At 39.6% G+C, this 12,682-nt stretch overlaps 1 protein-coding gene across 2 annotated transcripts in view; it reads left to right on the top strand.

Moving 5' to 3' along the window:
- Positions 1-12,682, top strand: part of GPAM (glycerol-3-phosphate acyltransferase, mitochondrial) — a 43,942-nt gene that overhangs the window by 13,337 nt on the left and 17,923 nt on the right. For both annotated transcript variants that reach the window (XM_019502797.1, XM_019502798.1), the window contains 7 exons: positions 4,522-4,635; positions 5,594-5,743; positions 6,356-6,452; positions 7,464-7,600; positions 8,834-8,933; positions 9,702-9,914; positions 10,336-10,449. In XM_019502797.1, the coding sequence (XP_019358342.1) occupies positions 4,522-4,635; positions 5,594-5,743; positions 6,356-6,452; positions 7,464-7,600; positions 8,834-8,933; positions 9,702-9,914; positions 10,336-10,449 (925 nt within the window). The remainder of the gene's footprint in view (positions 1-4,521; positions 4,636-5,593; positions 5,744-6,355; positions 6,453-7,463; positions 7,601-8,833; positions 8,934-9,701; positions 9,915-10,335; positions 10,450-12,682) is intronic.

Raw genomic sequence — 12,682 nt, 5'->3', positions numbered from 1 at the left:
TTCACGTCTTGCCTTTAATAGCAGCTGTGAAATAGGCCATGGCTAGTTTCAGGGCTTCTAATAGCACAGTGTCTGACAGTAGTCGGCATAAGCAAGAGGTATCAGTCAACCAGCCCGCATGTTGCGCAAACCTGCTCTGTGTGGGATAGGATGCCCTGTGCTTTGGATCTCTTGTCATGAAAATCTTGAAGCAGGATTAGACAACCTCCTGAGGGATTCCTTGAGACCATGATAAGCAGGAATCATTCTGACTTTATAGCAACAAAAAATGCCATTTTGGCAAACTGTGTGTATATTTTGAAGCAATACACCTACTGCTGAGGTTCACACTCAGTTTGTCTTAAGTAGAGCAGGGGTTGTCAAAGACATTTCCTGTGGGCCAGATTTGGCCTGTGGAGCCACATCATTTGGCTCCCAGTACTGGCTCTGGTGCACTGGCTATGCGCACTAGGCTGAAGACATTTGCTGCGCATGGCATTTGCTCTGGGACCCATGGTGTATGCAACACCCATGTTAGGGCCAGTCCTGGACCCTCTCCCCCTCTCCCCCACCATGTTGAATCCAGCAGCCTCAGCACCTACTCTGGCCAGTCCAGGATATCAGTTGCATGTGGCACCTGTATCACTCAGTCTGGGGTGAGTGCTGTGTGCTATGTAGGTCCCCAAACAGGCTCCATGTGGGGTGTGGTCCCAGACTGGCCAGAGGATGCCCTGGATCTGGCATGCAGTGGGGATGGGGGGAATGTCTTCCATGGGTCCCCCTAATGCCAATTCCAGCTGGTCCAGAACCTGCGCTGCATAGGTGCTGGCCTCAGACTGGCCACAGCAGGTGCCATGGGTGCTGGATGTATCATACGGAGGTGGAGGGGGTGTTTGTGGGCCTAATCTGGCCCATGGGGCCAGCCCCACAAGTTCCTGTGGCCTGTGGACCAGTCTGGTACCAGGCCAGATGAGTTTGACACCCCTGAAATAGAACATAGTTCAGGTTTAATAAGGGGTGAGGATGAATCCCAGTGTACCTACAATACTTTGATTTGAATGGTTAGATTTTTGCATCAAATTAAAGCTAAGCATCCAGAAATTAGAGATGAAACTAATCAGGCATTCTTGTGCTCGCCAGTTTGCCTGATTGAAGCCTGCAACATGCAATTTATTGCAGTTTAGCAGACAATCCCCACTTTTGCAGATGATAACCGGAGGATAATAGTTAGAATAACGGTTATAGATGAAAAAGGTGTCACCTTGAGTCCTTGCTGCCTTCATGACACAATGCAGTCCCTCAGTACAGGGTGCATGAGGTATTAAACCGATCTGTCAGATTTGTTCTACTTTTATAGGTTTTGCATCTCACAATGTGAAACTTCTTTCAAAGTAAATTAAAATGTTCCATTACTATGTTGCCTGAGAAGTTGATTCTTCTGACAGCTAATATTTTTACAATAATCATTAAGATAAGGAAATTCAGTAGTAGTATTCATTGTACGTTCAGACTGAACAAGAACAGGCCTGTAGGCTGAAGGAAATGAGCCAAAATGTCTGAGTGAAAGAAAGACAGTATTGTGTCTTGTTTGAGTGGGAGGGAAAATTCAGAAGCTAGTTCTAGAGCCTGTTCCTTCTTGATAAAATTGATTATTTGTGGGGGGAGAAATGGGGAGAGGGAGTTTAACCAGCATCCCAGAATGCTGAAAAATACCTGAAATTCTGTTTAAGATGAAAAAGTGTGCACATACTTTATGCTTAATTGTAGTTACAGAGGAAGTTGTGGTGCTGTGTATGTCTTATTGCTGAGACTGTTTGTTTTTTCAGTTCGAGTCAAACGATGGTTTTTCTAATTGCCAGTGGACAGTAATGCGATTCACCTGTTTAACTTCTACACTTTTGTTTAGAAGTCAACCAGCCGTTTCAAATTCCTTTACAACTCATGAATGAGTATCATCCTTATCATTATGTTTCATCCCCTCTTTCTTCAGCAGAGTATTTAGTACTATACTGAAATTGAATGATCTCAACCAAATCGATTCCAAGAATACAAGGTAGTTACTTAGGCATTGTGTTTTCCTTAGCTGTGAAAATCCATGTGGTCTGATTAGCTGCTGGTATTCATATAATGAACCCTCAGTCTGTATGCAGTTTTCAGTTTCCTCTGTCATCACTACCAAATTAGATAGTATAGATTTGCATAATTAGCTTACAGTTTTTTCTAGGGAACGCACTGCATATGCAAATCTTTCTACTCTGACAGGCTGTTTGAATACCTCAGCATTAATTCGAAGAGACATTTCTCAGCCACCTGTTTACCAGCGGCTAACCCATCTCCTCATCTTTGCCCTGGGATGAACTGGAAAAATGCCCTTTTAAAAGAAGAAAAAAATTAGAAAGGCAATGGAAACATGGACACCAGAGAGTTTAGAGAGAGGTTCTTTTCAGTGGGCTAACGAAGGCTTTTTGTCCCCAGAATAACTAATTAAAATTGATAGCATTATTATGTACCTGCTTGCTTTGTGTGTGTGTCTGCCCTGCATGCATACATGCACCGTTTTTTGAACAGCCTAACTTTGAAATGCCATGACCTTTGTATTTATTTGCCTGACACTTTCCATTGCGACAGATTCTTTTAGTGGTTCTTGGTAAGCACAAGCACTTCTTTTGTTTGCCTTTGGATTTTGAAATTTGTCAGGGGCCAGCTTTGGGACCAAAAGAATTGCCTTTTTTTTTTTTTTCTTTTGTCCTATGAAATTATATTCAGGTGTGATTGAGAGAGAGGAGCCTGCTATTTCTATTTTATGATTTATATTGTCAGTGACATTTTTGGACAAGTGCCAAAGTTGCAACTTTACAAGAAGCTGGAAAGGGTTACTGTGCCCTCCACCTCCCTGCTTTACCTTTTACTCCTCTCCCAAGGTTCAACACATGGGAGAAGCATATTTGCCAGATAACCCAGTGGGGATGTGGGAGAGAGGGACAGAGAAAACCAGGCTGCCTTTGTTCCTGCCCCAAACCTGCCTGTGGCCATAGCCTGTTCAGGATAACATCCTTCTGCTGCTGCCAGCTAATGTTTTGAGCTTAGTAGATGAAGCTTTATTGCAGTGTTGAAGGTTCTGTCAATGATAAGCGGTCAATGATACACAGGTAGGGGTTGTTATAGGTGCATGCGATTGAATTTGGTTTGACCATTTTTTCTTTTAAAAACAGAATTTTATCAAAAAATATTAAAAGCTTAAACACGCAGAATTTAGGATGTGGGCCGCCCATTATTACGTTTCTTCTTAATTACTTTAACACAAAATACCTGAGATCCTGTGAAGGGATCAGGGTTGGGCATATAGAGTAGTTTGGGGCTATGTTGGGAAAGTACTTATTTGCAAGATCTTATTTATCTTGAGACAGAATGAGATGGGAGCTGCAGGAGGAGCAAAGATGGTTTTGTGGTGAAGGAACTTGATTGCTCCTTCAAGGCCTGGCTTTTATCCCTTCCTCTGGCCTAGAGTTCTTATGCGATTCCAGGGAAGCTCTTTAAAAGAGAAGTGTCAGGTGTTCTCCATTTGTCTGGTCCTCTGTTTCTCAGGGCAAATTGAGCCGTGACGTCTGATACTCAAAAGTGCTGAGCAGCAGAATGCAATGGAAGCGGTGACTTTTTAGCACAGATGTGCATTTTCTTACACATAGTACTAGTGTACAGCTATCATTTTAGGAAGGGAAGATTTGCTGACCTGTTCAGACAGGGAAAGGATTTAGAGGGAGGAAAGGAAGAGAAATAAAGAACCAGAGAAGATCAGAAGAATTAAGATAACTTGGCATCCTGCAAATAGTTGCACTTGTGAGGAGCCCTGTTTATTCACTGGGACTACTCACATGGGTAAGTTTTGGAAGGACACGTATTGAAGCATATAAAATGGTGGAATGGTTCTTTATGACCAAGTGGAGGATTTGGGCCAAGATTTGGACAGAAGATACTCACAAATGTTACTGAGTGTTGATGTGGCTCAGACAGTTCTGCCAGTCTCAGCCTCAGCCTTTGTTCGTCTTAGTAAGTTGATTTGCTTGAGCCACTCTGAGCAAGCGTGCTGATTGTTAAGCATTGAGGCTGCGTGGGTTCCCCATCCTTGTTGAATTGTGTAGGCAGGTCTTGGAAGACATTTGCAAAGCATATCAGTTCTCAAATGTAACTAAGAACTGCGCCTTGAGAAAGTACATGGCTTTATACTGAGGTTTGATTGGTGATATGCTGCTACCTGATGCCAGCATCACCCAGTCTGTATTGCTTAGACTTGGGGGGGGAGGAGAGTTTGGGTTGTTCATGTTGCTGCTATTTTCATATAGCTCTTGATACATATTTGTTCTTATGTCTGTAACATTGTTTACATACTAATACTAGAATTTTTCAGAAGATATTATGTAAATACTTAAAGACTTTTACCTCCTTTTGCCTTGATTGGATTTGTGTGAATATATTTGAGAATAAAGATTTTTTTTTAAAGTGATTCTTTTTTTTGGCTTGCTACATAGCTTTTTAACGTTGCAGGTACAGAGGGTGGCTTGCAAGACGTCTCTGTTACGTTCTCTTTGTGCAAGAACGTGATGTGCATAAGGGTATGTTTGCCAAGAATCTGACGGAAAATGTGTTAAACAGTGGCAGGTAAGATATTGCAAAGTAAACTGCCATTCTTAAGATTTGACTTTCCAGATTCATGCAGAATGTTGTTGTAAAACTGCTACAAAATGAGTGCAACAAATTCTGGAAGCAGGGATGCTTAAAGTAAGTTTAAGTACAGTACTTTTATGGCAGCTTCTCCTTTTAGCTATATATTTTTTGTTTAGAACAGTTATGGGAACAGGGCTTACACATCTTAGCCTCCACGTCTTTAGAGTGGCTACAGATAGACGTGCAACTAGCTTAATACAGAATATAATGAATAGCTTTTCACCCTTTCAGCTTTTGTTACCCAGTTCTGAGAAGTGCTATGTTACATCCACCAACTGTAAGGGATCAGCTGCGGTTGTTGTATGTTGCTTACATTTTAAAAATAGTAAGGTAGACTTTCATATTACTGTCCAGATTAATCTAGTTCATACTTTATAACATATCAGATATGCTGACTGTTTTGAAGGTGGGAGAGGGAAGCATTTGCTTTGCATTTCACCCAATAAGAACCATTTTCATGGAGCTGGTTCCATCTTTTAGAAAAGGGAGAATTCTCTTCTGTCTCCACTGACATACCTACCCCAGATGGCTTGTCTGGTTTCTTTCAAGTTGTTGAAATCATGGTATTTATTCTCTTGAAGTTGAGTGCAAGAAAGCTCTAGCACATATTCTGCCTTCCAGGCCAGTTCTGTAAGATGCTAAGTGCCCTCTACCCTACAGTTAATCAGAGTTGGGAGTGTTGGGTGCTTTGGTCCTGAACTGAGGCTTTTTCCCAAGCAGGTTGGTCCTTGTTGGTTGAAGATGGTGAAAGGCATTTTGCACTCTTTTTTTTCTTCTTATTTTCTGTTTCTGAAAATCATTGACCAGCTCATACTAGCTTGCTTGTGAATTGAAATTATCTACTGAACTCTTTGTTATAGTACCATTTTATATATTTTTCTTTTAAAATCAGGGTGCAGAAAGCCATTGTAGAGGAGGCTACTGAAACAAGTGCATCAGGGAGCTTCGCTCAGGTGGACCCCAAGGCCATCAGTAAGGTGAAGAAGAAAGCAAGGAGGATTCTGCAGGAAATGGTAGCAACTGTCTCACCTGCTTTGATTAGGTAATAAAAGTAGTTCACCAGAGATTTGTGCTGAGGCCCTGCAAGCTCTGTACAAATATAGCAGAGTGGCAATTCCTTGCTGCCTCACAAAACCCACCTTTAACGATATCCAAGAACACCAGGATTGTTTTGAAAAATGAAATGCAACCTGACCATGTCAGATATAGGAGTGTTTGCAGACTTTTCAACAAAAGTTATGATACAGTGAAATGAATGTACTTTTCCGGGTGAAGCTAAGCTCCATATTATCAGCTCAGTATAGCTAATAGTTTTTGCCTGAATCAGCTTAAAGTATCTTGTCTCAGTAACTTAGGCTCTGCAAGCTCTTATTGTCAGGCAATTTAATAATATTATTTTCTAGTTATGATTCTTAAGACGGAAATAAAATCTCATGCTGCAGTACCTAAATAATCACTAACAGGTTAGGCAGGAATTCTCTAAAGCCTTCATTGACTAGTGAATTGAGGTGGTAGTATCAACTCCTGTATTGCTGTCTGACAGAATTACAAAGTCCTGCCATTGTATCTATCAACTTTATCAAGCTGACACCAAAAGAAGGTAACTTTGAATGAAACTTTAACTTCCCTGGGGTTTGACATTTTTCTTCTTCAGGTTGACTGGTTGGGTCCTGCTGAAATTATTTAACAGCTTCTTTTGGAACGTTCAGATCCATAAAGGTCAACTGGAAATGGTCAAAGCCGCAACTGAGGTAAGAAAAAAACAGATTCTTGAAACTGAGAAAGTTTCTGATGTTGCCCATGCCTAGTATAAACCAGTTGTTTAACTGAATTCAGTGGAGTATTATTAGTCTAAATGAGATCAAAAGCAAGCTTCAGTTTCAAGTCCTGTGTGCCCTTTCAACAGACTCTGTGACTTTATTAGATATTTTTAGGAATTGTGCAATATTTTTAAGTACTGTGTAACCGTATACTCTGAAGGCCATAAACGGTCAGGTTATTTGGTATGACCTGCTTGCGGAATGATTGACCCTTTTTTATTCCCAATCCAGTGCAACAGCAGGTTAATACATTACTAGTTTTTTAAACTTTCAAAATTGCTTTTACCTTGGTCATCCCAGGATGACCTTATCTTCATACTTGTCAGCAAAGTGTCTAGCTGATTGCTCATTTATTTACATTTATTAAAGCAGCCTTTCCGATTCTACCATTCTCTCTACCCCAGGGAGGCATTACTCTTAAAAGGTCCTTTTTGCAATATTCTGAACTTTCTATTGCTTCCATGAGAAAATACTTCAGAAAAGTAAAGTATGGATAGTATACAGCATTAATATAAACATATACTCTGAAATGAGTGATCAGAGTCATTCTGGTACAATTTGGCTAGCTGTAGATAAGTTTCCTATAGCTTTTTGTTGAGGTTTGTTGCATCTTCTACATTAACTCAGCAACTGTTGGGCAGTGGCAGAGACAATTCTGGTACATCCCTCAATAAACTGACTGATACTATGTATCTTTAGAAAGTATGAATTTGGTACTTTCTCATAGTAACTACAATGTAAACACTGCTAGTGCCTGAAAAATAAGGATGTGTTCTCATTGCAAGCTGATGAAAGATAAGAGCAAAGCAGTACAGAGATGAAATTTTAGGAGTTCTTAAGTTTTACTAATTTAAGGTGTTTCTAGCAATCTCATTAAAGAAAGGTAGGTGGGAAATGAACTCCTGTTAACTTTGTTATATCTTTTGTTTCCCTCTCAAATAGATGAATTTACCTCTCATCTTCTTGCCTGTTCACAAATCTCACATTGACTACCTGCTGCTCACATTCATTCTGTTCTGCCATAACATCAAAGCACCATACATTGCTGCAGGGAATAACCTCAGCATCCCCATCTTCAGGTAAGGACAGTTGGAGCTAAGCTTCTAGTTGCTCTCGAAAAGAAAGCCACTGGTGAAGATCCTCAGCTGGTATGAATTACCATGGCTCCACATCAGCTGAGGATCTTCTCCAGTGAATGCAGGTACCTAGTGATCTGGGCATTGTGTTCACGCTGCTTGAATGTGTTTGGTTCTGACCCAGCATGCTCAAGAAAAGTCTTGCAAAATCCTTAGAGATTCTTCACACAGAAATGGGGTTGCACAAGCTTAAGGGAAATTCTTTCCCCCTTCATCTACAGAGAGTCATTGGGAAGCAGGGAGGTGCTATTAGGAAGTGGAATGCATAGGCTGTGAAGTAGGTGACCATGCAATAGGAGAGTGATAGAGATGAGGCTGTTCAAAGTCCTGTTTTCTTTCTTATATTCTGTAGTATTCACCTGAGAAACAGCATGGAAGGTATAAAATGATGAGAAAAGTGCAGTGTAACACAGTGGTAGAATGAGTTGAATAGGTTCCGTGGTACTGGAGCTTTCAGTGGGATCTGTGTGGTAATGCTTCAGGGACCAGTAAGTACCTTAATAGTTTATGTAGAGAACAGAAAAGTTCATTAAGTGATTTTGGCTAGAGAGGGAATGAATCGGTGATATTTGAGTCTTGATTAGGCCATATGGCAGGTTTAAATATGATTCTGCCTAATCTTGTGATTTTGAAAATTTCAGTGTCTTGAGTCGCCCTACTGAGTGACTAGCTGTCAGCTATTTGAAAGACACCACAGATTTCCTAAAATGCCTTTCTGAACTGTTAGTCTCTAAGGTGCTACTTTGCTCTGCCATCTGTCTCGTATAAGAAGAAGGATTCATAAAGGAGTTCAGTTGCATGCAAACTAGAAAATGCCCCATCTGGTTTAGTCCAATCATAATTGAAACCATAACCATGTTTTTTTTAATCCAAGGATTCAAAAGCAATCTGTTTTCCCCAGGGGCTTTTGGAGTTTCCCCAAGGGGTAAAGAGGCTAATTTTGGTACATTGCTAATTAGGAGGAGTGAAATATGTGAAGGTTGAGATCACTGACCTCAGTTTTTGAAATTGGGGTATTCAGTGTCTAGAATTTTTCCATAACCACTTTGTGAGGGAGAGTGACTGAGATGCAGCGTTCATCTGATGCAGTCATCTCTTAAATGTGGGTGGTTTTAACAATGTATTCTTTTTATGTCTGACTAAAGTTAGCAAACCATATCTTTCTTTGCTATGTAGCACATTAATCCGCAACCTTGGAGGCTTTTTCATTCGGCGGAAGTTGGATGAGAACAGTAATGGACGTAAAGATGCCCTGTATAGAGCATTGCTCTATGTGGTATGTATGAGTCTTCTGAATTAATATAAATACATTAATTTAGTTTCAGTTATCTGATGGATGAGAGAGTGTGCACCATGTATACAAGGGGATATTTTCAGTAGCTTTTTAAACCTTAATTAATTTGACCAACTTTGATAGATCGGTGAATTATATTGATTTCTATAATGTGTTTTTAGAAGAAAATTTCCTGGTTATTTTACCCATCAAGCATGTGGGAGTTGAGAATATCTGGTACCTTTTGAGATTAGTTAATTTTTCACTCCCTGCAGGCCTTATGAGTGATTCTACAAAATTTAAGTCTAGGAGCCAAACTGAGATTCCTTTTGCAGTGATGTAAATTTCTTGTAACTCCATTGGCTCAGCTGACATTCACCTATTTCTGTTTATATTTTCTGTGGTTTCAGTATAGAAAAACAAAAAGATAATTGCAATTTAGAAGATGGGATACAGTGGGAAACAATAAAAGAGAAGAGCTTAGATGGTTTAAAAATATACAGCTATTGTTAGGTTGCTTCCTTTTGGCTTTGTAGAAGTGCTCAACTTATATTAATAGAAATGAAATCGGAGTTTGGGCCGTTTATCTATCAAACACAAATTATTACTCCAGATTATTCATGTAGTTTTCTGTATATCTTAACTATTTCCAACCTTTTTTTAAATAGAAGGCTATTGGTGTTATGGAACAATGAGTTTAGTGCAACTCATTAGATTAGATTGTGTAATTAGATATTTGTTTTTCCTCCTTTGTATTTGCCATCCATTTAGCACATTGAGGAATTGCTCAGACAGCAGCAGTTCCTAGAGATATTCCTGGAAGGTACACGGTCTCGCAGTGGAAAAACATCCAGTGCCAGAGCAGGTCTCCTGTCTGTGGTTGTAGATGCTCTCTTTGCAAATGCCACCCCTGATGTACTAATTATACCTGTGGGAATTTCATACGATCGCATCATTGAAGGTCACTATAACAGTGAACAGCTGGTAAGGACAACTGAAAACTTAGTGCTCTGCTTAGGGGAGTTTGTTTATATTCAGTAAAAACCTATCTATTTTTTGGTTCAGCACTGGTTTACCATCAGTGCCTTCATATTGTGTACAAGTTAAATGCAAAGAAATATAGCTGTCTGTGCCAAGAAATATAGCTGTCTGTGCCAGAGACAGAGTTGATATTTGTCTGTCACACTTCTAGATACAAATTTATCACATAGCAAACAATAAACACAATTGTATAAGCTAAAAAACCCAAAAGATTCCTGAGGTTATGATGATGGCTGTACCCTTTCATAGATTAAATATGTGTCAAGAGATTTGTATTGATTTTAACTGTGTTCTTGATTCTGTGAAAAATCAAAAAGCTTTTCATTGCAGATGAATATTGGTTGTGCTTTATAATGTTTTGCAGGGCAAACCTAAGAAGAATGAAAGCCTTTGGAGTATAGCTAGAGGGGTTTTCAGAATGCTGCGGAAGAATTATGGGTGTGTCAGAGTAGACTTTGCACAGCCGTTTTCTCTAAAAGTAAGTTTGATACTGTGGAAACATCCGTCTCCTGTGAACTCTGAGTTATTAATAATTCAGGAGAACTGCAGGCGAGTTCTCTCGGTCCACAAGCATTGCTTTCAACCCATCAATAGAGTGATGATGCTTTTCCAGAAACCCACTGGCTGATACTTACTAGTACGTTCATATAGAGCAGTACGCATTCTCTAAAATATAAATATTGTGATAAAGGAGATAAGATCTTAAACTAGTTCTTGCTAGCATCTTGCTTTCAAGAGTTAGCAATAACAAATACTTCAGAAACAAATAAAATTTCCCGTGATGCATCTGACTAGTTGTGCAGTTCAAAAATAGTAGTGCTATGCAATAGCTGACTTGCAAATAGATGTTTTTGTATCCTTGGATCCATTCTGCCATGTGCATTTAATATATAGAACTTCATTTTGACATTCCAAACATTGAAATATCAAAGGATTTTTAAATGTCTGCTTAGTTTCCTTCCTCCCATCCCAGTTACAGCAGAACAGCTAAATTCTATTTTGGGAAACATTTAACTTTAAATAATCCTAGTTCATTTTTTTTCTCTTTCACAAGCCTGCAAGAAGCAAAATATCCCCACCAAAAAGGGTTTTTTACTAGGGCTAGTACAATGGTGCTTGGCATTTTGGCCTGATGGGCCAGATAAGTGGCACGGGGCTAGATTGGGCCCCACCCACATCCCCAGATTGGGCCCATGTGGCCTCAGCTGGCCCCTGCACACTGTAATTACAGTGCATTGGAGCAGCTTCTCTGCACCTGTATAGGTGCCCTTCATGCTTATGTATATTGATTCTCATAGTAAATTGTTATGATAATGCTGAACGTACCAGTATGTCAAATGTTTGGTATGTTGTAAAAGTATAACTTAATAGGGTATCTTACTGAGGTGTGAGGAAAGCTTGCTAGCATTTTATGCAGATTATTTGAGAGTAGAGACATTTTTTGCTGAATTGCCACAGTCTGTGACTTTAATGACATTAAGCACTTGAACAGTCAGGCTTCTGATTCCTTAGGTGTTCTTCCTCCTACTCATTCTTGTAGAAAAGACTTATGTGGGAGAATTTTGAGTGTTAGTTATGCTCCAAACAATATAATGCATTGTAGTTAACAGTAGACAACAGAGCTGTTTAATACACTTCTACATAAAAAGTATGCATCCGTTCCAAGCTGTTCTTGGAATGAAGTTAGCAGTTGCCCATAGATTATTTGTGCCTTCTTACACTTTTGAAATACAAAATTGGCCTGTATCTATTCTTTAACCATAACATGGCTAGTAACCTCTTTTATGCCCTGTTTGTGTTAAGGTACTTGCACTCTACAATGGGTTAAATGTGAAAGAAACTTCTTTAAGCATGTCTGTGTTTAAAGGTTTGCAATAAATATAGCTGTTAAATCAGTTTAATTTGACCTGGGTAGGTTTTCTAGTGTAGACAAGCATTTCGGCATCAGTTTGAGCTCCTGCAATCTTGTGGGTATAGAAGTGGAAAGTAAGTGGTAACTTTGCTGTGAAAATTTTATCTTAAGTCTTTAAACAGCTTTTCTGTAAGAGGAATGCTTACTGCATGTGCAGGCTAAGTTACCTGGTTTTGTGAGCCAATCTGTACAGGAACTAGAAGAATATCATGTCCTGAAGACTGAATGGCAAAAGTAAACCTTTAAAGATAGAAGCTTTACTTATTCTTGAAAAGCTGGGCATTCATGCATTCCAACTGTGTGCTGCACCTCCTTGATGGCACAAAGTTGAAGGCACAAACCAAAGGAGACACCTGGTTTCTGAGCTTTATTGACAGTACTGTGGGTTATGTCAGAACCAGATTGCCTGCAGTGAAGATGTCCTCTCTGCTGGGGTTTGTTAAGAGAGCCCTGTTGTACCATCACTGACATCGGTATGATGCACAGGCACTTTGGTTTTGTTCCTATTCCTCAGTAAAAACTACTATTAATTTTATTGCTACAGAATCTAACCCTAAAGGAAATGTTGCCAGAGCAGTGCAGGTGAGGGGAATATCTCCACAGATGCTTTTTTATTGTTGTGCTTTCCTCCAAGTAAGAATCCTGTTCACATTGAAAGTGTATTTCCTTTCTGCCTAATTCCAGACCCATCTATATGCCAGTGAATAAACTAGCAATTTTCTCTTTCCCAAACCCTACTACTTGTTTCATTCATTTCCTTAAAATCACTTTTGAATTTACTTGCTCTCCTGCAAGACTT

This window comes from Gavialis gangeticus, unplaced genomic scaffold (genome assembly GCF_001723915.1).
Source record: "Gavialis gangeticus isolate Ggan-Ray unplaced genomic scaffold, GavGan_comp1, whole genome shotgun sequence".
Classification (NCBI taxonomy): domain Eukaryota; kingdom Metazoa; phylum Chordata; order Crocodylia; family Gavialidae; genus Gavialis; species Gavialis gangeticus.
The sequence above is the reverse complement of the archived record's forward strand: the minus strand, read 5'-3'. Positions and strand labels throughout refer to the sequence as shown.